The sequence below is a fragment of the Sitophilus oryzae genome, unplaced genomic scaffold, assembly GCF_002938485.1.
Source record: "Sitophilus oryzae breed Bouriz unplaced genomic scaffold, Soryzae_2.0 scaffold_115_pilon_pilon, whole genome shotgun sequence".
Classification (NCBI taxonomy): domain Eukaryota; kingdom Metazoa; phylum Arthropoda; class Insecta; order Coleoptera; family Curculionidae; genus Sitophilus; species Sitophilus oryzae.
Genome location: NW_022145793.1, coordinates 261749 through 286480, shown reverse-complemented (window position 1 = coordinate 286480; position 24732 = coordinate 261749). Strand labels below are relative to the sequence as shown.

Sequence of the window (24732 nt, the reverse complement as noted above, 5' to 3'; positions counted from 1 at the left end):
GTTCAATCGGAATATAAAAGCTATCGACTAAGACTAGTCCCAGCTTTATATTATTTTGTTCCCAATAAAATCATAAGTGCCCCGAACTATTCATGCCATAAACTTTGGTATGACCGATATCGGAGATGGAAACTAATCTCCGTAAAACCGTCTCAGATACTGGCTTTTGTTAAAACCCTGCGGCTGTATGATGAGTTATAACTTGAGAAAGAGGGACACAATAGATCTATAAGATCGCGGTGATTAACTTCCCCCCACCCAAGCAATCTACAATCTAGTTTCATTGAAAAGATTTCCAGGCTTTTTGCCACTGAAGAAAAATACACAAAATAAAATATCCACTGATTATTGGGACACCTTGTGTTCTAAGTATTTTCACAAACTAGAAATGGCTTATTTTCGTTTAAAATATAATATCTGAAAAATTTGATTTATAAGACTTATAACCCATGCCATATCACGTGCAGCACTACACAATATTTCGTCTTAAATAAACTTAAGAATTCAATGACCACCTATCGAAAAAAATACTGATTGCATATGAATATTTAATTCGTTTTCCATTCATTAATTAACCGATAAGAACAAAGCCTTACAGATAGGCGCGTATTATTTGTTTGTTAAAAAATAATACTCTGGTAGCAAAACAAGACAAAAATTAACCTTACTTATCTGTAAAGTGATACAACCTGATTGGGTTTTATATAAAAGAAAAATTGGTGTATTGCAAACATTTACTCTAGGTTAAAAAGTCAAGATGAGGGTTTGCTTGGGGTTGGTGCTGCTGAGTGTGGCAGTTTTTGGAACTCCTGTCCACGAAACTGTCCATTATAAAACCGGTAAGTCTGTGATTTATTCTTTTGCTTTTTATATACAGTTAGAGTCTTAAATAAGGGTAAATATTTTCAGGGTGGTATTTTTCGACCTCAGAATCACGTCTATGATGTTTTTTTCTCGAAACTTTTTTGCAAATTCGGTATTTTTCGAAAAAAAATTTGGGTTTTTTAAAATTTTTAATTAAAAACATAATATATCTCGATTTCATGACAACAAAAGGAAGTATATTAAATATAGAAAAAAGGAAACCCAGAAAAATCCAGTGGTTCTCAAAATATGAGCAAATAATCATTCTTTTACATTTTCAAAGTAAAATAACTCGGATATTTTGGACTTATTTGACAAACGGTAAAGGGAAAATATGTTTCTTTTATCGAGTTCTACCAGTCTTGAAGATATTTGCACTTATTCAATACCTTTTACATTGATAAATCGTATTTTTAGGGCTATAACAACCCAAAATATACAATGAATCATATAAACAGTGTTTTTATTTTTTTTATGAAAAAAATTAAATTATTTATCAAATTTAACATTTTTTAAAACAGTTCTTTGAAAGCTTCTAATAAATTTTATTTTTCTATTACATTTTGCAGTAAAACTTTTATGAAAATAGCTACTGTATGGTTATTTTTTTTTAATAAATAAGCTATCGATTAATTTTTGTCCCTAAAAATTTAAAAGAACATCATAGATAGAATAGATAGTAATGTAAATTTAGATCATAGATTGCATTAGATAGTAAAGGGTGGTAAATGCTAGTAATATTATTTTTTTCGATTTTTTTAAGTAGATCAGCACACTACAGTGTATTGTAAACTCTCCTCTCCTCTATTGTGTTATCGAGAACGCATCACACAAAATTTACAATTGTAACAAGTGTAGTAATTGTAAGAAATTCGCCTGTAGCTACAATTCTTGTTTAATCATATAACATATGAAAGTATTTTGTAGTCATAACACTGTTTCATTAAATTTTACTTCAACAACAGCTTTTATAAATTCATGGTACTTTTTTAAACATCCTGATATGAACACCCATTGCTCAACCAATCTTAAGCTATCTTATGTGGCCTGTGGCAGTATCAGACTATATAGTTGGAGACTTAGCAAGAACAGTTCCAATATTTTGAGGAACCACTGCTGGTTTTAACCGAAAAATTCATTAAACTTACTGTCACTTAAAAAGAAAGCACTTGTTTTCCAAAAACGATATTCAGGAGCATCTTTGTGATCACTTACAAAAAGTAAATTAACTCATGGTTCATAATAGGTAGATAATTGTTTAGAATTTTGTTTAAAATTTTGTAACGTAACTCTAAAAGCGCTGGATTTCTCTTAAGGAAAGATTTTATTGTAATTACAGGGCACCCACACTGTTAATTACAATTTGTTTTAAGGTACAGAATCATTAAAAGTGTAGAATTTATATCTACAAGGGCAACGACCTAGCTACGTCGAAACACCGATTCCCATTAGAACACCGAAGTTAAGCGACGTAAGGCGATACTAGTGGATGGACGGGTGACCGGTTCGAAACTCTGTATCGTGCTGTTGTCCAAAAAAAGGCAAAAGTGTAAAATCTATTGACACACACTGCTCATTCACGCCGGTTTGAGGCCGGATGAGATCGGATATCTCGTGAGCAAGAGTCGATTGAGACACTTACCAAGTCGGTAGGCCATTGACCATGATATGGCCGAGGACCGCGGTTCGGATTCTGCGTAAACAAAGTAGGCCCCGTCCAGAATAGCCCTGGCAGCAAAAGAGACGTTAACTGAAATATTTACTTTTACTTTATATCTACACTTGGTGCATTTAACGTTTTTTGTTAATGTGCGTTCCGCACCGGCTGTGCCGCTCCACGCCCGCCGTGCATATCATTTTTAACATATACTTTTTTATTGCGCTAAAAATACACTTCAAAAGTACATGCTACAAAACGCTTTGCGCGGCGCGGCGCAGCCGGTATGAACGCACCTTTACATACAAGTCCCTGGTCGTACACTGCGTTATAAAATATGTAATCTATAATATTTTGTTTCAGTGGACAATGTTTTTCTCGAAAAACAGCACAAGGTTTTGACCTTATTCAAACATGTAGTACAACCTGGTCTTGTAGAAGAACATGTGGAAATTTGCAAAGGAGTTACTGATCTAGTGCAATGGCTACAAACTCACAAACCCTTATTTACTGTAAGTATATAAAAGTAAAACCTTTAAGTCTAATCTTGACTGAATTGATCTAAACTAGTTTTGTTATGTTATTAACAAAAATCAAGTATCCTGATTATGGTGTATTGTATATTTCAGAAACCTGAAGTCGTTGACACACTGGTCAAATTCAGCCATTACGATTACTTATTACCAAAAGGACACATCTTCTCCATTGGAGAGGAAGAACACTTAGAGCAAGCAATCGCTGTCTTCAAAGTTCTGTATTATGCGAAAGATTTTGAAACTTTCTACCAAACAGCCGTCATTTTACACCACTTTACCAATGAAGGTAAAGCTATATATACACTGTATCTTTTTTTATGTACATCCAGAGTGAAATCATCCAGTGTAATTATTTTTGTCTATATATTTTCATCCAGTTCTCTGTTGCACAGTATGTGAACTGCCACTATTCTTCATTTTGTGCCTTTGAAAAGGTGTAAAGACAACTTTACGGGCAGAGAAATTGAAGGTCAGTAAGTTAATATCGTAGTTGTACCAGCTGGTAGGATGTTTCGTTCAAGAGGAATTTCTAAAATTGTTATGACGAATAATAACGAATAGTTTAATATTTATAATAAGATTGAAACAAACTAAAATTTAAAGCTACCTACTAGTACTGGTAATTAAGAAGTCAATTAAAAAACAAAGGCAGGGCTGTTTACACTATTCATTGAGCCTTTACTCTGGATGAATTATCGGATTGGGGAACGACTCTTTCATTAAAAGTTGATCGGCACTCAAATCATCTGATCCCTCATAATTAATACTAGCGTGTACCCGCGACTTCGTTCGGGTCGAATATATCATTTGTAATGGTGATGATAAAGCAAAGCAAGAATTTCCATTAACATACAAACTGGATAAAATTTTCTCACATTTATGTCAGCATGAGAAAAAACAATATAGCGATATTATTATATAACTTGGTAATATTTGAGGGGTAGTTTCATCTCATTGGAATTTGACTTTCGAAAAATCCGTTTGCCAAAAATAAGCTTTTTACGTCAAACAGTTTAAGCAGAATCGTGATTAATCAATTACCCAACTTTTTGGAACACCCTGTATGATTTTGTAAAGAATTTTAAAATATGTAAGAAAACAAAATAAATTATGCGTGTCCAAGCGTTTTCCCACTAACCGTTTTTTAAATAACAAATATTGTAATATGTGAGGAGCGTTTTCACCCTCTTGGAATTTGAGATTCGAGAAACCCCTTCTTATCGAACCTCTACACCCCAAAGTCAATCCGTTTGACAAAAATCAGCTATAAACGTCAAGCAGTTTAAGCAGAATCGTGATTACTCAATGGTCATATTTTATGAAACACCCTGTATAAATTTTTAAAAAATCTTAAAATATGTAAAACAACAAAATAAAATATACGTGTTTAAGAGTTTTTCCGAAAAACTCACCGGTTTTTAAATAAAAAATATTCTAATATTTGAGGGTTGGTTTCACCCCTTTAGGATTCGAGTTTCGAAAAATCCCTTCTTATCGAACCTCTACACCCTAAAGTCAATCCGTTTTAAACAAATCAGCTTTTTACGTCAAGCGCTTTGAGCAGGATCGTGATTAATCAATGACCAGATTTTTCGAAACACCCTGTATACATTTTTAAAAAATCTTAAAATATGTGTAAAAAAACAAAATAAAATATACATGTTTAAGCGTTTTTTTCGGAAACTTTTCGGAAAAACGTTTTTTAAATAAAAAATATTGTAATATTTGAGGGGTGGTTTCACCTCCTTGGAACTGGAATTTCGAAAAATCCCTTCTTATCGAACCTCTACACCCTAGAATCAACCTGTATGCCACAATTGAGCTTCTTACGTTGAGTGGTTTGAGGAGGATCGTGATTAATCAGTGAGTCAGTCACTTAAGGATTTTATTGTGGACGAAACAAAAATTAGAGACAATCCGATGATCTTAAAATCATCAAGGTCATCTTAAAACTAATGTTAACTATTTTAAATCAATTTTTAGGTACGTTCTTGTATTCAGTTTCTGTCGCTGTAGTACACAGACCCGATACTTATGGAATAATCTTACCACCAATTTATGAAGTCTACCCATGGCACTTCTACAGCACCGATGCTATTCAAGAAGTCTACAAACACGCTATGGTTCATGGAACAGAAAACAGTAACGTATGTAGTTCCTCAAAAAATATTTAAATTGAAATCATTTTATTAAATAATATACCAAATCAATAAAAAGGATCAATATAGAGTAGCCAATAAAAAAAGACACAATTTGAAAAACTGATTGATCTAACTTTACTGTTTTGTATTGAATAAAATTTGTTTTAGGTGGTAACTGATACTCACGCCCACAATGCTATTCACGCTAACTATTCAGGTCATCACTTGAACTTGCATCACGAACAATCCATGTCGTATTATTTGGAGGATGTTGGTATCAACGCTTTCCATTACTATTGCCACATCCACTATCCCTACTGGATGGATGGCGAAGAATTTAAAATTAACCACGACAAACGAGGTAAAAATATTTTTTGTACTACTCTCCAAAAAGGGTATCATTTTTGTGTTCTATAAGGTTCGTTCCAACCGGACCTATAGTATATTTAACAAAACTTTGGTTGCACGTCATCAATGACACCATGCGTCGTCTTATGGAGTTTGCTGGTGGTCGTATTATGATGTGCAACCAAAGTTTTGTTAAATATACTATAATTTTTTCTTCTTTTATATAACAAGCACCTAATACTAATTTTATTTTTGATAGGTGAACTCACAATGAACATCATTCAAGCCCTCGTTGCCAGATACCACATGGAACGACTCTCCAACGGAAAAGGCCACATTCCTATCCTTGATTTCCACGTTCCGGTCGACGTACCTTACTATCCTTTCCTCCAGTACGTCACTGGAGAACCTTTCCCTGAAAGACCCAACCACGTTGACTTGCACGATTCTAAAGTAAACCACTTGGAAGATATTGGTACTAAGTACGAGCACAGCTTCACCAAAGTCCACCAGTGTGAAGATCGCATTAGTGAAGTTGTTGACAGCGGATATGTAATCACAGTAAGTATTTAACGATACCCTTTAGGTCGATACTTTTGGAGTTACAATACAAAAAGTTTTTTTCTCTCAGAAGAATGCTTTTATTGTTATCTTTTTGTTGCTCAATACTACATTGAGGTGCTTCTCAAATTTGTACATTTTTTATATGTCACTGGAAGTTGGAGGAGTGAACCTACCTTTAGTGCGAACATAAATGCAACTCTTACCAATGGTAAAATGTTTTTGAGTGTATTATATTTCATTTGTGTAAGTATTTAATTACTTTGGATTGACCTTTATCATTTAATTTCAGGATACAGGAAAGAAATTTAATATCTATGAAGATAAACACCCTGAAAACGTTTTTGGCAATCTAATTCACGCCAATGCTGACTCCCCTCACCACAAATACTACTGTAGCTACCTAGCATACGCCAAACACATTTTGGGATACTCCCACACCTCGGACACCTGGGAGCATGTTGTTCCTTCTGTCCTGGACCACCCCGAAACAACTTTAAGAGATCCAGCCATTTATATGGTATACAAAAAAGTACGTACCGAACTTTTTGATGTAAAATGATCATAAATTAATTAACAATGTTCGTTGTTTATAGTTACTGTCGTACCACCACGAATTCCAACATAACTTGAAACCATACACTAAGGACGAATTAGTATTCCCAGGTGTCACCATTGAAAAAGTTGAGATGGATAGATTGATCACGTACTTTGAGAACTTCTTCAGTGATGTCACTAACGCTGTGTGGACCTCCGAGGTTCAAGTAAAGAAAAACCCATCAGCCCAGGTAAGTTATCTCTATCTATAATTTATTTTATCAAACAAAGTTTTTTCCAGAAATATACATTTCAGTCTTTATATACAGGGTGAGTTTCCTACGATGTTCTCTATGGGTATTTCGGAAACTACTGGAGATAGAGAGTCGGTTAAATGGGGAAAGAATTACAGTGTTGTGGGGTCATAAATATGCGCCTTTGAGATTTTTTAAAAAGTTCACGGCTTGCTAGATATTTCGAAAAAAAAATTTGGCTGTTTTAAAAATTGTCCCTAATTCCATTATAATCTATTTTAGACAAAAAGTTTTCAGATAAAAGTTGTAGATAATCACATCCTTAATGAAATTGTGTTCTCCGTTTTTTTTTCTAAAGCTTGTCATTTAAGATTTAGTTTGTGTAATGTAAATTGTAAAGAACCCTTTAATAATATATTCTGACTTTTTATAAGTGATAAATCATAACAGAATAAGAATACCATGCAATCTAAGTGAAATTAGTCAAGAAAGATAAGAATTGGCTATAACTAAATTTTACTGTTATGTCTTGAAAACCGTTCTCTAAAAAACGTAACATTCACCTGTCGACGTATCCTCGAAAAGTATGGTCAAGAAAAGTTGAACCAATAATCCTATACGCTTTTCTTCATTTGAAAAATTCATATTTACCATTTTTATTTATTTTAATTTACAAAGTTTGGATGTGACAGCTTCACATTTCTGAGAGCAACGGCGATTGAACTTGTTTCCATGGCTAACTAAGTGAAATTGTTTAAAAATGATAAGAATTAGCTATAACTCAGTCATTTCTAAAAAAAAAACAATTGCCAACTATGGTTTCCATTTAAAAAAACATATGTTTGTGTCATATGTCAAAAATGACAAGCTTTAGAAAAAAACTTTTATCTGAAAACTTTTTGTTTAAAATGGATTATAATGGAATTAGGGACACAATTTTTAAAATAGCCAAAATTGTTTTTTTTTCGAAATATCTAGTAAGCCATGAACTTTTTCAAAAATCTGAAAGACGCATATTTATGACCCCACAAAACTGCAATTCTTTCCCCATTTAACCGACTCTCTATCTCCAATAGTTTTCGAGATACCCATAGAGAACATCGTAGGAAACTCACCCTGAATAATAAATACAACTAGTATTTAAAATGTGTCTTGAATTTCTAGGTATGGATTATTCAACAACGTCTCAATCACAAACCGTTCACCTATAAAATTCACGTGAACTCCAACCAAGACACCCAAGCTGTTGTTAAAGTTTTCCTTGGACCAAAACACGACGAATATGGCAAACCCATCAATATTAGCGTAAACAGGTATAGTTTTTTTGAATTTTACATCTAGTAACTCTGTTTTTATTTGTTTTTATTAATTTTAGAGTTAACTTTGTTCCAATTGATTCGTTCAAATGGCATTTGCAAGTAGGACAAAATGTGATCAAGCGTAGCTCTCATGAGACCATGTTCTTTGCTGCTGATAAAACGTCATATCCAGTTCTGACCAAGAAGGTTACCGAGGCCTATAAAGGTGCTGGAAAATTCCATGTTACAGGAAAAGACAATTATTTCTATTTCCCTGATAGGTTAGTATATAATTAAATTAACACAAAACAATTAGTGGGGCTATTTATCAAAATATGAAGTTGAACAGAATATAACGTACATTTATTGCATTACAAAAAGCTTTTAAACAGTAAAAACAGTTCCCAGAAATGTGTCACATTTTCTAATTATCTTATTTTTTACATTTATTTACACATATTTCTTCTTACAGATACATGCTACCCAAAGGTACAGTTGGTGGCGTACCCTACCAATTCTACTTCGTTGTCATTCCCTACAAACCCTACCAAGGCCAAACTGAAGAAACCACTTTCTTCTATCCTCATCCTGGTACCGGTGGAGGATACGTCGACGACACCTCAACCTATTTCCCATTAGACCGACCAATTAAATTTGAGGAAATGTTTGTCCACGAAGTACCAAACTCGTACTTCTACGATACCAAGGTGTACCACAGGACCATCGAAGAAGCTCAAGTACCCCAAACGCAGCAACCTTATTAGATTGGGGTGGATTAGTTATTTTAATTTTGTTTTTTTAACGTAGATTATTTAATAGTTTTGTTAATTTAATTTAAATACCGGTGAATAAAACGTAAGTTTTGGAAGATTGTATTTTATTGATGGGACTGTAAAAGCACTGACCTTATTCACTTGTTTCACCTGTGAGAAACTTGGGACTACACATGGTCTGCAATATCTGACTTCATTGTTTCACCTCTTTTAGTATGTTTTTTATGTTCGTTAAGTCGTTAAGTACATTTAGAGGACGTTTTGTCTCTACAATATACGACTCACCGAACCTTTCCCTTGTTTTCCGATTCCGATTTTGTTTTCGTTAGGACACTTCTTACAGTAGTCCTAGACTTAAAAAGAGTTTTAATTTTATACTGTTTAACTCTCGGCGTATCTTTTTTGACGTTTGTTTCAAATGAAACCGTCAAGAACATCTTTCTCAGACACCGCAACAATGAGTCAGTTTTCTAATTATTGTAAGTCAGTCTTCTAATCTTTAAGAGGGACTTCGCAGAGCATTTATTCTAAAGCAAATCCGTTTTAATATTACTTAGTTCAAAATCAAGGGATTGGTCACAACATAATAATATACTAATTGCTCGATGACATCATGTTTTAACTATACCTATTTTGGTTGCTTCAGAATGGTTACTTCTGAACTGAAATTTTAAATACTGGAATGTTTTGGTGTAGGTTTTCTATACCGGGTGCGCCTCAAAAGTGGCTCATCCCTATAACTTTTTTATTTTTCCAGATAAAAAAGATTTGGTATGTTTGTATATGACATAAATTAGGATTGATTGACGTATTCAATTGTTTTTGGTCACTTCCTGTTTCACCGGAAATAACTACAACTTTTGATTTTTAAATGGCACCATCCGTATTTTTTTACTTTATTCGAAAGATAATAACACTCCGAATAGAATGACATATGGTGTAAATGAAATTATAACTTGCGGTTCGTAACGAAAATCTGACTCGAAATACCAAGTGTGTGGTATCAAATTATTCATAAAAAAATGCTTTTTCCAAATGTGCTAATGAGCCACTCTCGTTTCATTTGAAAAAACTGAGATATGATTAAAAATACGATTTGAGCATTTTCTAACTGGCCAGGACAAGACACTAAAAACACTAATAACATATAATATGCTATTCTATTCAGAATGACATTTTCTATCTAATAAAGTAAAAAAAATATCGAGGGTGCCATTTGAAAATCAAAAGTTGTAGTCATTTCCGGTGAAACAGGAAGTAACCAAAAACAATTGAATATGTTAATCAATCTTAATTTATGTCATATACTAACATGCAAAATCTCGTTTTTGTTATCAGAAGAAGTAAAAAAGTTATAGGGGTGAGCCACTTTTGAGACGCACCCAGTATACAGGGTAAGCCTTAAATAAGTGCAAATATTTTCAGGGCTGGTAGATCTCGATAAAAGAAACATATTTTCTCTTTATCGTTTTTAAAATTAAGTTCAAAATAACCGAGACATTTTATTTTGAAAATAAAAAAAAATATTTTTCACTTACATTTTGAGATACTGGATCTTTTACTGGATCTTTTCTGTTTTTCTTTTCTTATAAATTTAATATACTACCTATGATGCCACATTATGAAGATATTACGTTTTTTAACTAAACATTTTAAAAAAATCCCAAATTTTTTTTCAAAAAATTCCAAATGTTCAAAAAAATCTTTTTGCAAGAAAAACTTAATGTTTGACGTGTTTCTGGGATCTAAGCATACCACCATTAAAAAAATTGCACTTATTTAAGACTCACCCTGGATATACATGTCCTAATGAACATCTAGAAGAAGCTCACAAGAACCTCTAGAAACGGCAGATAGAGGTTTTGCTCTTTCTCAATCGTAAGTCTGACGTGAAGGTGTCGTCAACATATTGAAGCAAGACTTCTAGTGTTTTTTTGGTTATGTCTATTTTAGATAAGTTTGTTTATAACTGATAAATGAAGAGCTGATGTCTAGATTGTAGATTGTATGGGAGGGGAAAAGTTAATCACCGCGACCAGAGAAATATATTGTGTCCCCCTTTATTGAGTTATAACTTATAATACAGTCTCACCAGTATCTGAGACGGTTTTACAGAGGTTAGTTCTCCATTTACAATAGCACAATCGTACTAAAATTTATGGCACGAATGAGTGCTCGGTGCACTCAGCGACGAGAACACCTGGTGTTCTGGTGTTTCCTCATCATCTCCCCAGAATTTGCATTCGCCGTTGTTTCTTAGCTTCAAACTACTGAGGTACTTATTGAAAAGACAGTGTCCTGTTAAAAACCCCGTGAAAATCCAAACATTGTTCTTACTTAAACCAAGAAAAATCTTTGATTTTTCTCAGTTGTAAGAGAAATTTCATCGAGTATCTACCGTTAAATGATTCCCATTCCAGATTACGAATGGAGTCTTCCAGGTTTTTGAGTTCTGCTTTAAGTTTGTTTCCACTAAGTGTATTGCGAGAGTATTGGAGTCATGGCAGCGTTCTCCATTATAGTGGACAGCAAACTGCAGGAGGATTGGGCGTTAGATACAGATACGACGGCGGTCTATTCAACATAAAAAGACTCAAACACGGGCAAAAACAAGTACAAAATTCATCACAGAACTTCAATACGCTGACGACTGCGCTCTAGTTGCAAACACGGTACAACAATTACACGAAATGTTGCACACATATACCTGGGCATACGAGGCTTTGGGCCTTAAGCTAAACATCGACAAAACTAAAATCATGTGCACTCCCCTGGAAGATCACAACAATGCTATAAAAATTGGAGAAGAACTATTGGAATATGTGGCGGAATTCAATTACCTTGGCAGTTTGATTTCGGAAAAGGCCAATATTGATTCTGAAATTCAGCACAGGATTAGTAGCGCCTCAAGAGCATTCTGGAAATTAAAAGACAGGATTTTCTACAATCATGACTTGAGTACAAAAACAAAACTTGCAGTGTACCGAGCAATTATAATTCCCATCATGTTATATGGGAGTGAAACCTGGGTGCCGTACCGCCGACACATGAACGCATTAAACAAGTTGCAACAGAGGCACCTTAAGGTGCGTATTCATTATCCGAACGAACGAATGAAAGTGCGGTATATTTAGACGGGGACCGAACGCATGCGGCCGTTCGTTCGCTCGACCATCCGTTTCGAGTCGGTACATCAAAGGCGTTCGCCAAGAAATGCGTCCGGTCTATGGCCCGGTCTTCTCGTGCGGTTCTATCGTACATACCTGTACGATCCCCGTCCATACCACTAGCGAACATTCGTTCGTTCGTTCGGAGTTCGTTCGCGTCCAGTCTTAGACTGGACGCGAACGCTTTTGATGTACCGACTCGAAACGGATGGTCGAGCGAATGAACGAACGAACGGCCGCATGCGTTCGGTCCCCGTCTAAATATACCGCACTTTCATTAGTTCGTTCGTTCGTTCGGATAATGAATACGCACCTTCAAAGGCGTTCACCAAACAAATGCCTCCGGTCTTCTCGTGCGGTTCTATCGTACGGTCTCCGTCCATACCACTAGCGAACATTCGTTCGTTCGTTCGTTCGTTCGTTCAAATAATGAATACGCACCTTTAGACAACTCTTAAGAATCCGGTGGTTCCATCATGTCCCAAACGTATCGGTCCTTGAAAAAGCTAACTGCGAAAGTATTGGAGTCATGGTTACAAAATCCCGCTTAAAATGGGCTGGTCACGTATGCAGAATGCAAGAAAACCGCATACCAAAATCTCTGCTCTACGGTGAGCTTGTAGACGGTAAGAGGAGGCCGGGTGGACAACTGAAAAGGTACAAGGACATTTTCCACAAAAACTTAAAAGGGATTAACATGCAGAATGAGTGGGAAAAAGCAGCTCACAATAGAACTCAATGGAGAAGAGTTGTAAACTCAGTTAACAGCGACAACCGTAAAGTAAACAGGCAACAAAGCAATGAGATTTTTGAATGTCCGGAGTGCGGTAGGCAGATAAAATCACGTATCGGGCTTTTCAGTCACAGAAAAGCTCATGAAAGAAAACGCCTTGCGTGACCATTTCTTTATGTGTGTCGAATACTCGTCAGCGAGTAACGGCTGTATGTATGTATGTATGTTTCCACTAAGGAAGCAGAACGGTTCTGGTCCAGTTAGTAGAGTGTATGCTCCTTTTCTAGCTAGATTGTTTAATATTTCATTACCTTCTATCCCTTTGTGAGGCGGCACCCAATGTAGGAGAACTTTATTTTCTTTGCCTAATTTATTTGGCAATGTCTAGCTAAGTGTTATAAAGAAATATTTTGTTTTTAGTGTGGTAAAGATACACACTATCTAAACTTTTACTTGAATATAAATTTGTCAGTGCTTTTCCAAATTTTCTCTTTTTCCATCGAAACTATCTTTTAGAAGCCGGCGCACCAGAAGTCCATCTGCGACCATCCCTTCAGATCGATGTTCGGCTGGTTGCCTACGGGGTGTCTTTGCGCGCCGAGAGGCTTCATTCCACGCGAACCATCCCTTCGGTCAGTGCGTCCGTATCGGGGCGATTTCCGGTGAAAATATACGCGTCGCGCGCGGAAACTTTGCGAAAATCTCGTGCGTTTACCGGTCGCTTTCGGAAAAGCCGGAAAAACATTTTAGAACTTTCTCACGATTGTTTTACGATTTTAAACTTCAGATTATGAATACCGTGTGAATTAAGATACTTTATGAGCAAGTTACCAAAATATTAGATTGGCAAAAAATACTTTTTTGGTGTGAAGGTTTGACTAAGAGTGTTCCTCTGGTGAAAGTAAGTTTAGAAGCTTTATGCTTTTATTTTTTTTAAATGCTTAAATGATGAGCTTTTTCATACGTTCTTGGACAATAATCAGATATATACTTAGAATAGTTTTATTATAAAAATTATTTTACAGAAACCCGTAAAGTTAGGGGGTTTATAAAACGAGAAACTTGGGAAGTTTATAAAATAGTTATTATTGTAGTTTTATTAAAAAAGGTGCTCTTAAATGCAATGTCGTGTCATGTCAAATGATTTTTTTAAAATATTAATCGAAAATACGATAGATAACCTAGTTCTAGTTGATGAATAAAAAAACTGGACAAAATAGCGGGTGTCTAGCAAATCTATAAAATGGTGGAAAAATTTACAAGACTGAGGTAGATGAAATAGTTTAGAAGAACACTTGCTAAAATTTACGGTAGTCCTGATCAGCAAAGACAAGGAAACTGTCAGAACTGTAGTCGGTCATTAATAGGGCATTGCAAGGTCAATACGCGTTTAAAGCTGACGGGATTGACGGACAAAGCCATGATCAGAAGAATTAACGTCTCTTAACGTCATATTATGGCAGGCAAATTGCGTTTTTTTGTAGTAGGCAATGATAAGACAAAGAGCTAAATGAAAGATTTAGTATCCAAGTTAATATACTTTTTGAAAAGGATACGAGTTGAGAATGTAACGTAGAGATAAAAAAAAGTAAAGTATTTTGAGTTAATGTCTCCTTTTTATCGCTAAGGCAAATCTGGATGAGTCTCACTCTGTAGTTGTCTCATCCTGTATAAAATACTTTTTTTAAAAGCTTCATTCAGAATCTCCTAATTAGTGGAATAAATTAGTGGTTTCAATTAGCTTAGAAGTTTGTTTCTGTAATTTCAGTGTAAGCATTCGAACGTCAAAATTAGTGGCAGGAATTTTCAATTAGTGGAAAAAGTTAACAAACATAACTTTTCCATTAATTATATTTCAAAATTTGCGACGAATGTCATTTTGGCCTTTGATTATTATCCATCAAAACAAAATTTGGTTAGACATCAAAAGTTTATTGTTTTATAAACTAAATATTAAGCTTTATTCAGAACGTCGCAATTAGTGCAATAAATTAGTGGTTTCAATTACACTTTATACTTTTTTGTTTACGATCATTCACAATGTTTAAAAAGCACAATTAAAATTAATAGAATATTCTAGCAACAGCTTGCGTTAGTCAGTTGTATCCATAGAGAAAGCCTAATATTTAGCTTATCTATATCTATATCTATACTAATATATAAAATCCTTAAGTGACTGACATACTGATTAATCAAGATCCTGCTCAAACCACTCAACGTAAGAAGCTCAATTTTGGCATACAGGTTGATTCTAGGGTGTAGAGGTTCGATAAGCAGGGATTTTTCGAAATTCCAGTTCCAAGGGGGTAAAACCACCCCTCAAATATTACAATATTTTTTATTTAAAAAACGGCAATGTTTCCGAAAAAACGCTTAAACACGTATATTTTATTTTGTTTTTTTTAAATATTTTAAGATTTTTTTAAAAATGTATACAGGGTGTTTCGAAAAATCTGGTCATTGATTAATCACGATCCTGCATAAAGCGCTGGACGTAAAAAGCTGATTTTTGGAAAACAGATTGACTTTAGGGTGTAGAGGTTCGCTAAGAAGGGATTTTTCAAAACTCGAATTCTAAGGGGGTGGAACTATCCCTCAAATTTTAAAATATTTTTTATTTAAAAACCGGTGAGTTTTTCAGAAAAACTCTTAAACACGTATATTTTATTTGTTTTACATATTTTAATATTTTTTATAAATTTATACAGGGTGTTTCATAAAATATGACCATTGAGTAATCACGATTCTGCTTAAACTACTTGACGTTTAAAGCTGATTTTTGGCAAACGGATTGACTGTGGGGTGTAGAGGTTCGATAAGGAGGGGTGTCTCGAATCTCAAATTCCAAGAGGGTGAAAACGCTCCTCAAATATTACAATATTTGTTATTTAAAAAACGGTTAGTCTTTCGGGATAACGCTTGGACAAGCATAATTTATTTGTTTTTTTTACATATTCTGAAATTTTTTAAAAAATCATACAGTTTGTTCCAAAAAGTTGGGTAATTTCTTAACCACGATTCTGCTTATACTGCTTGACGTAAAAAGCTTATTTTTGGCAAACGGATTTTTCGAAAGTCAAATTCCAACGAGATGAAACTACCCCTCAAATATTACCAAGTTATATAATAATATCGCTATATTGTTTTTTCTCATGCTGACATAAATGTGAGAGAATTTTATCCAGTTTGTATGTTAATGGAAATTCTTGCTTTGCTTTATCATCTCCATTACAAACTTTGAATAAGAAGACCAAGGAAGGAGCATAATACTATCCATGTATTCATGCAAGGTGGGCGGAAAAAGGACTCTAGGGTGGGGATCCTTGACAGTTCTGCTTGACGATTCATTTGACACATTTGAATTTGATTTGAAATTTTGTGGATTTGTCAGTTATTTATTATTTATTCTACTACTGATAGTTGTATAAAGGTAGTAAATCTAGATGGAAATTGTGGCAGAACTTAAATTAAAAGTGACACTATCGCGATTTATCGAAAAAGACTCTGAAATAGTTGGTTGTGTAGCGTGCGGTAGATCTCGGCAAAAATCGAGTGTAATAATAGAACAACTTTTCGCTAGTAAGTGACTATATAATATACATACGTGTAGTAAACCGATCATTTATGAAATTCACTTAGATTAACTACTTATATCTTTTTTCTTCCATTTTTGCTTTTATTTACTACTTGTCAAAGAATTTAGATACGTCAATTTGACTTATCTGCTTCAGTAGCATATCGGATGTTTGTGTTAATAAATAATTATTAAAACTTATCTATTTTTATTATAATAATATGATTTTATAACAATTTTAATAACTACCGACATTTATTCACAACGTAAAATATAAAAAAAATATTCAGTCTACCCCACGTCTACCCTACATCATAGTTTTACATTTTTTAAATAAAATTAGAACGGCACTGATAAACCGGAATTTAAGTCGGCCATATTTGAGCCCCATCGCGGTGGACCTAAGATTTTTGATATGCTCCTTCCTTAGTCTTCTTATTCAAAGATAACAAATGATTAATTCGACGCGAACCAAGTCGCTGGTTTGGTTTGGTTAGATTGTAGAGGACCTATATTTGACATAATTTTTAACTGGTGTAATTCATTAGATCTGTTTTAAAGTTATTGAAATAAAATATAAAAACCTAAATTAAACGAGAAAATAAAACAGAAGTTCGTCTTTTAAAATTGCGTCTATAAAGATTTTTTTTATAATATATTTATTAAATTTTATAGAATTCGACAGATATTATATAGAAACTATAGTACAATTCTTTTAAAAGTTCCTCAATATGGCCGACCTAGTTCCGAAAATTGGTAATTTTTTTTTAATGAAAAATAAGTTGGCGTTAGCGTGTTCAGAATTTACTTACTCTTTGGTTAACAACAACCAATGACTAAAATCCAAGGACAAATAACACCCGAGAGCAAACTGTGCCGATGTCACCAAACAGTGCCGTGGCACATATTTTTCTTAACCTAGCTGTTTGAAGCAATATTTATATTTTTTGATAATCGTTTTGACTACGCCTATGATGTATCAACTAATTAATTACGAAAAAACGACGCGAACGACGCGAACCAAGTCGCTGGTACACGCTAGTAAAATTATAAAACAATCAACTTTTGATTTCTAACCACAATTTCTCTTGACGGAACATAATCAAAGGGCAAAATGACAATTCTCGCAAATTTTGAAGTTCGACGTTCTGAATGCTTACATTGAAATTAAAGGAACAAACTTCTACGCTAATTGAAACCACTATGTATGGATTTTTTCTCTATAGATACAACTGACTACTGGAAGCGGTTGCTAAGATATCCTAGTAATTTTAATTATGTTTTTAGACATTGTAAATGCTTGTAAACTCAAAAAGTATAAAGTGTAATTGAAACCACTAATTTACTCCACTAATTGCGAGGTTCTGAATGAAGCTTAAAAGTCGATTAAATGCAAATTAGACGTTGTCACCAGATAATTTCTCATTTCACCTCTGACCCGTCAACAGAAATGTCATTTCATTAAGTCTAATTTTTAATTTTTTAATCGCTTTCTGTTTATAGGATTATGCTAATTACTGCGGAGTGCATTTTTCAGTGCCATCGTTGTCAATTTTAGCGGAGAGAGAAATTAAAAAGAATTTAATCGACGGTCCTTAAAAAGTTAATCTCTTCTGGAACGATAAATTGTAACTTTATTAAAAATTAAAACAGTTTTGGTGACAGTTCCGGGGAGGTAATATATTTTTTCTAAGCCCAAAAGATGAATGTTCTTTTTTTGCGGTCTTTAGGGCTTTACTGTTTTCTAGTGGGGAGTTAAATTCCATTAAAAACGATTTTGTTATTTGATAATCAAAACATTTCAATAGACTTAAAATATACTCAAATTGTACTGGAACAAGTAAACGAGATAAAATATTTAGGCGTTTCTCTAGGCTCTCAACTCAATTTAAAAAAGCATAGCATTGCTGATTAAAGAAATAAGAAGATGCGTAACTTTATCGGTCATTTTGTGACATTAAACCTGTCCAAAATATAGCTGGCGATACCGTCGCCGCCAGTCAACCTGTCCGGGATTTAGTTTGGGTCTACGCCGCTGCGCGTTGATAGTCGTTTATAGCGCAGCGGATAAAGACTATTGAACCGTAGTTCTGCTTTCAGTCGACAGAGTAGGTAGTTGCCGGAGACACTGTTGCCAGAACTATGAATCAATCCGTAGATTTACCGATTGATTTTGGGTACACTACGTTAATAATACAGATTTTCTATAATTAAAATAAACAATTTAATCTCATATTATATGATTAAACAATGAACGGGATCAGAGTTGGCTCGGAAACAAAGATCGCTGTTATTTCATATGTAAAATATTATGGTAAATGTCAATAGTCGTCATTTTAAAGTCAACTAAACGGACTTTTTTCGATCATACAAAATATTCAGTATACCTATAAAAGAATGTTTATTTTGTTTATTCTATGTTTAACACGAATAAATTTTCAATACCTAAATGCGGATTTTTAATCAAAATATATTTTCGTCAAACGTATTACAGATATTACACGTTTTAATATGGCAACACTGTCGCTTTCAGTTCTACACCGTCTTCGACATGCCTTTGCTAGCCGAATTAGAGAAAATGAAATTTTATGCGTTGGCTGCAGAACGAGTAGAGGCTCCACCGTACAGCACTTGAGACGTAAGAGGAAATCAAATCAGTCTTGTCACGAATTTGTTCATTAGGTTGCGTATCTTCTCAATTCTTTCAATCAACGAACGATAGCACATAAATTATGTGTGTAAGAAGTGAGGAAAAAATTGGCTATTTCAGTTAAATATTGAATAATCTATCAAACTGGACAACAGTTTACGTACTATATTTTCCTTGTATTATATTATAATGAAGCTAAGCAGCAATCTAGTTTGTTATTTAAGCACAAGAGTACACACATTGAATTTCAACATTGAAAAACAATATTATGATGCAAAAATCATTATTTGTGGAGGGTTAAAAGTCATTTAACAGTCTGCGTTCAGTACTCAAAAATGTTCATAATATGAAAACATTTAAATACTGTTTAAAGATATATTTGCTGCATGATCATTAAATTATTATGGTTGGTGTATTTTTGATATATTTCTAATGAAACTTGTTCTTTTTTTTTTAATAAATGATAAATTTCACTAAATTTAAAATTGCCCCCGTATGGTTGAAAACAGCAAATTGATATTTGATTACTTATAGATTACCACCTATATACAAAATGACACGAAGACCTGGAATATGGCGCCCAACTTGATTAGACCTTCTGCGCATGTTGACGCTCATTCTCTATCCCTTCTATTTCTCTGGACGCAACGCTAGAACCTCACAGCTCGACGGACCGTATTCAACATTCAACTGAAACGCTTTGCAACCTGCCAGCTTGCAAAAACTGGCAGAAAATATTTGCGAGAGTGCAACTACTCTTTTCCTTATCTATGCTTAAAGTATCACATTTTCCGATAACTATTATCACCCTATCACCCTTTCCGTAGCATTGGACTAAATACATTTTGTGCTTCTTTAACATTTTAAAACAGCAAAAAATATGACGCTAATTAAAATTCTATGAGTAACACTGCAACAAAGAATGAAAACGAAATTATATTACTATAGAAACGCGTTTTGATTTTTAGAACTTAAAAAAAAATTCAACTATTTTTTCACGTTTTTATAATTTTCTCTAAAACGGTATGGAAATTTGGAAAAATATAAACGGGATTGGCCATTTTAAAACAAACAACATTTTTTATGAAGAATGCGTTTTCCCCAAAATATCAATAATAAGAAAGTTTTTCCTTTTGTAAAGACAATCCGGGGACACACTGTATAAAAGAAAAGCACCGAAGAATATTGCAGATTCAATTCTTCTCTAAACGTCAAAATTATACTAAAGAAAGCTCAACGAGAACGGAATTTCTAATGCAAATGGGACAAAACAAAAAATAAGAGTGTATTGTACCAAATTAATTCTAATGAAACCGTTGGGAGCAGATGTCGATGACACTCGACGCCCTGGGGACGGTGTTTCTTTTTATTCGAAACGAGCGAGGTAAGATTTTTGAACTGCCTGAAGGGACACTTAGAGATTTTTCCGTGAAAGCGTTTCTTGCGTGTCAGTTTTGAATAAAAATGATTGTGCTGTGTCATCGAAGCTAAATAAGAGGGATTTGGAAGAGAAATAAAATTGTTATTTATGTATCATGACAATTATAAAGATATTAACTAGTATGTACCCGCGACTTCGTTCACGTCGAATTAATCATTTGTAATTGTGATGATAAAGCAAAGCAAGAATTTCGTTTAACATACACACTAGATAAAATTTTTTCACATTTATGTTAGCATGAGAAAAAATAATATGGCGATATTATTATATAATTTGGTAATATTTGAGGGGTAGTTTCATCTCGTTGGAATTTGACTTTCGAAAAATCCGTTTGCCAAGAATAAGCTTTTTACGTCAAGCAGTTTAAGCAGAATCGTGGTTAATCAATTACCCAACTTTATGGAACACCCTGTATGCTTTTTTTAAAAAATTCAAAATTTGTAAAAAAGCAAAATAAATTATGCGTGTCCAAGCGTTTTCCCGAAATACTAACCGTTTTTTAAATAACAAATATTGTAATATTTGAGGGGCGTTTTCACTCTCTTGGAAATTGAGATTCGAGAAACCCCTTCTTATCGAACCTCTACACCCCACAGTCAATCCGTTTGCCAAAAATCAGCTTTTAACGTCAAGCAGTTTAATTAAGTTAAGCTGAATCGTGATTACTCAATGGTCATATTTTATGAAACACCCTGTATACATTTTTAAAAAATCTTAAAATATGTAAAACAACAAAATAAAATATACGTGTTTAAGAGTTTTTCTGAAAAATTCACCGGTTTTTAAGTAAAAAATATTCTAATATTTGAGGGGTGGTTTCACCCCCTTAGACTTCGAATTTCGAAAAATCCCTTCTTATCGAACCTCTACACCCTAAAGTCAATCCGTTTTCCAAAAATCAGCTTTTTACGTCAAGCACTTTAAGCAGGATCGTGATTAATCAATTACCAGATTTTTCGAAACACCCTGTATACATTTTTAAAAAATCCTAAAATATGTAAAAAAACAAAATAAAATATACGTGTTTAAGCGTATTTTCGGAAACTTGGCCGTTTTTTAAATAAAAAATATTGTAATATTTGAGGGGTGGTTTCACCCTCTTGGAACTGGAATTTCGAAAAATCCCTTCTTATCGAACCTCTACACCCTAGAATCAACCTGTATGCCAAAATTGAGCTTCTTACATTAAGTGGTTTGAGCAAGATCGTGATTAATCAGTGAGTCAGTCACTTAAGGATTTTATACACTGCTGGCAAAGGAATATTAGCAATTTTCAATGCGATAAAAAAAGATGGCAAGGCTGCAAAATACACTGCAGTGCAACAGAGACGGATAAAGTGTCTTTTCCCTACCATCGTATAGGGGAAGTGATCATAGAAGTTATACGACGAGAGAGCCCCTGCGAGAGGGGGCGCCGGGCGGGTCTTTAAGACGCTTGTGTGGGGGCTACCGCCTACTAATAGAACAGAATCGAAAAAATAGAAACAGGACGGACAGTGTTGCCATTCAATTAAATCGAAATTATGTTGGCTTGTCAAAATCCTAAATCTTCTAATCCCATTATCTTGCCTACTTAATGAAATATTAAATAAAGTACGAAACAATTTTAAGAATGTTTTCTCTAGGCACATAACTTCTTTCTAAAACGAAAAGTAACATGCAAAACTTTGAAATCATTTCTAAAATAGCAAGTGCAATTCTATGAAATGGCAATACTGTACGATCTTCCTAGCAGTCGCCCCGACACAGTCGGTCGGCGGCGGCGCTTGACAAAGCCGCGGCTGTGACAAAGGAATTAGGCCGAAAAAAACTTTATAAGGAGTAGCCGAACAGGGTTGCCGGGTTGGTTAGATTATAATTCCATACGAGAACAAAATTCTCGGTAGATCTTCAACAAAAATTAAAAGTACAGAAACGAAATAAAATATAATATTTAAGTCCAAAATTAGCATTCCTATGTGTCGTAATAATAGATCACTCAAATAAAATACAAATATAATAAATATAACAAGAATTAGAAATAGCTAGGTATATTATTTGATATTAAAAAAAATATTGAATTAAATAATATTAATATATTAATAAAAACATATAAAACTATAACAAGTAGGGATAGCAGTCACAAATTAGTGTAGCAGTCACTTTTTACCTTTGTACAAATTTTGATCAGTGATATCTAAAATTAATTTCATTTCAATGGGAAAGCTGTAGCAACTCTCAACTCTTTTTTCATATAATATATTTTTTTGACGGGAAAATCACTAAAATATTTGTCCGAATTTAGGTTGTTTCTTAACTTAAATTTTGTTTTTTGTTTACATTTTTTGGGGAAAATATGGGTTCAACTTTAGTAGATGAATGAAATAAAATCTTTTCAAAAGATATCAACTTCTTCGGGCATGTCGCCAATACCGCGCCTAATAAGGAGTAATAAGGAGTAATAAGGATTTTTAGGAATATCTCTGTAACTCTGCAACTAGACAGAACGATGACCTGTATGTGTGTTATTACTAAATAAAATTTAATGAAACAATAATAAAGTCAAATTATACAGATTCCAACACGGCAGTCGCTTAATTTTTAGTCAAATAAGTCAGCTTTTTATAAGTGCTTCTATTGTAAAAACTAAAGACGCAGTTGAATATATCGTTAGATTTTTCTTTAAATCGGTAGATCGGTAGCTTACAGACGAAACCGGTAGACCTGGCAACTCTGTGATGAACTGACGGGAGTCAGAATAGCGAGGTGCGGAGGCGCGGGAAGGGAAATAAAATAATGGCGATAAATAAAGGGCAGGGAGATGGGTATCATGAGTGGATGGGAGGTGGCGGAATTTCCAAAATTTGTTATCTTATTGGAGTTTGTCTAAGTAGACAGTCGTAGTGGAAGTGGAAACGGGGAAGTTGTTGTCCATCTCTGTTTAAGCATAGACTTTTTATAGGCGTTTCATTCCAATGCATTTAATTCCTATGCCTAGAGATCCATTGCCGGGCCTGTATATTGGTATAGATACATGCGGAACCTACTGTGCGATAAACGTCTCAACATCCATATAAAAGACAACTTCGTCAAGTGCTACGTACTTTCCACACTTCTCTACGGGGTTGAGTCGTGGACACTCAAAGTAAGCGCAATGAATAAGTTGGAAGCATTTGAGATGTGGGTATATCGCAAAATGCTGAGAATACCATGGACTGACCGTGTCTCGAATGAACGAGTTCTAAACCAAATGAACAAGGACCGAGAACTCCTCGACATAATAAAAAAGAGGAAAGCAGCCTATTTGGGCCATATCATGAGACATAGCAAGTATGAATTCCTTCAGCTCATCATCGAGGGTAAAATTGAGGGAAAGCGCGGACCCGGACGACGGCAATGCTCCTGGCTGAAGAACATCAGAGATTGGACAGGCCTGGACTCACATACTTTGCTGAGAAGAGCGAAAAATAGAGAGGAATAAGCCATGGTTGTTGCCGATCTTCACTGAATGGAGAAGGCACTTTAAGAAGAAGAAGAAGATAGATACATCAGAATAAAAGACATGGCTATAAATTTCAGTGGTTCGGTACTTCGATAGTTCGTAGTTCGGTAGTTGAGTAGTTAATTTCGTTGTTCAGTACTTCGTTAGTTAACGTATACCTAAGGCACAGCAACGCGTAAACGGGTCTGCTAGTTATTAATATACGAAGGCATCACCATGATTGAGATACTTTGAAATACTGTGTTATAGTCATAGACTTAAAATAAAATATAGACTACACTATTTACATCTCAACGCGGACAAACAACCTTTTTTGTACACATGTTTACTTCTGGGTACAGTCGACCGAGCCTTCCTCATCCAGCCTATGTTGTCACGTCTTTAATATTATCAATATTTTTTTTCTTGTTATACACATATATTGAGATATTAATACTACAGTTTAATAAAGTAGGTTTTAATATTCCATAGATGTATTAAATAGTCCTTATACTACTAAATTATAAGTCGGATACTGTTTAAAAAGGATAAGTTCTTTACAATATGATAACACCGATTAGAGGCGAGGGAGCCTATTCATTCATTTATTACCTTGTAGTACGCGTGGCAAGTGTGCGGTAAAGCTTTGATGCCGCTATGTCCCCGGCTGTATTAACGCATTTTCTTAGTTTGTAGTCCTTAAGTGTTTATTTTATTGACTTTTTCTGTTCAAGAACT

General features: G+C 34.3%; 1 protein-coding gene across 1 annotated transcript; it reads left to right on the top strand.

The window, feature by feature from the left end:
* Nucleotides 1–718: 718 nt before the first annotated feature.
* On the top strand, nucleotides 719–9064 carry LOC115887337 (allergen Cr-PI-like). Its single transcript, XM_030906749.1, has 11 exons — nucleotides 719–839; nucleotides 2885–3033; nucleotides 3151–3343; nucleotides 5041–5204; nucleotides 5367–5559; nucleotides 5806–6107; nucleotides 6400–6639; nucleotides 6704–6895; nucleotides 8063–8211; nucleotides 8274–8477; nucleotides 8669–9064. Exons 1-11 carry the CDS (start codon nucleotides 758–760, stop codon nucleotides 8958–8960), a joined length of 2160 nt encoding a protein of 719 aa, XP_030762609.1. The 5' UTR covers nucleotides 719–757; the 3' UTR covers nucleotides 8961–9064.
* The last annotated feature ends 15668 nt before the right edge of the window (nucleotides 9065–24732 follow it).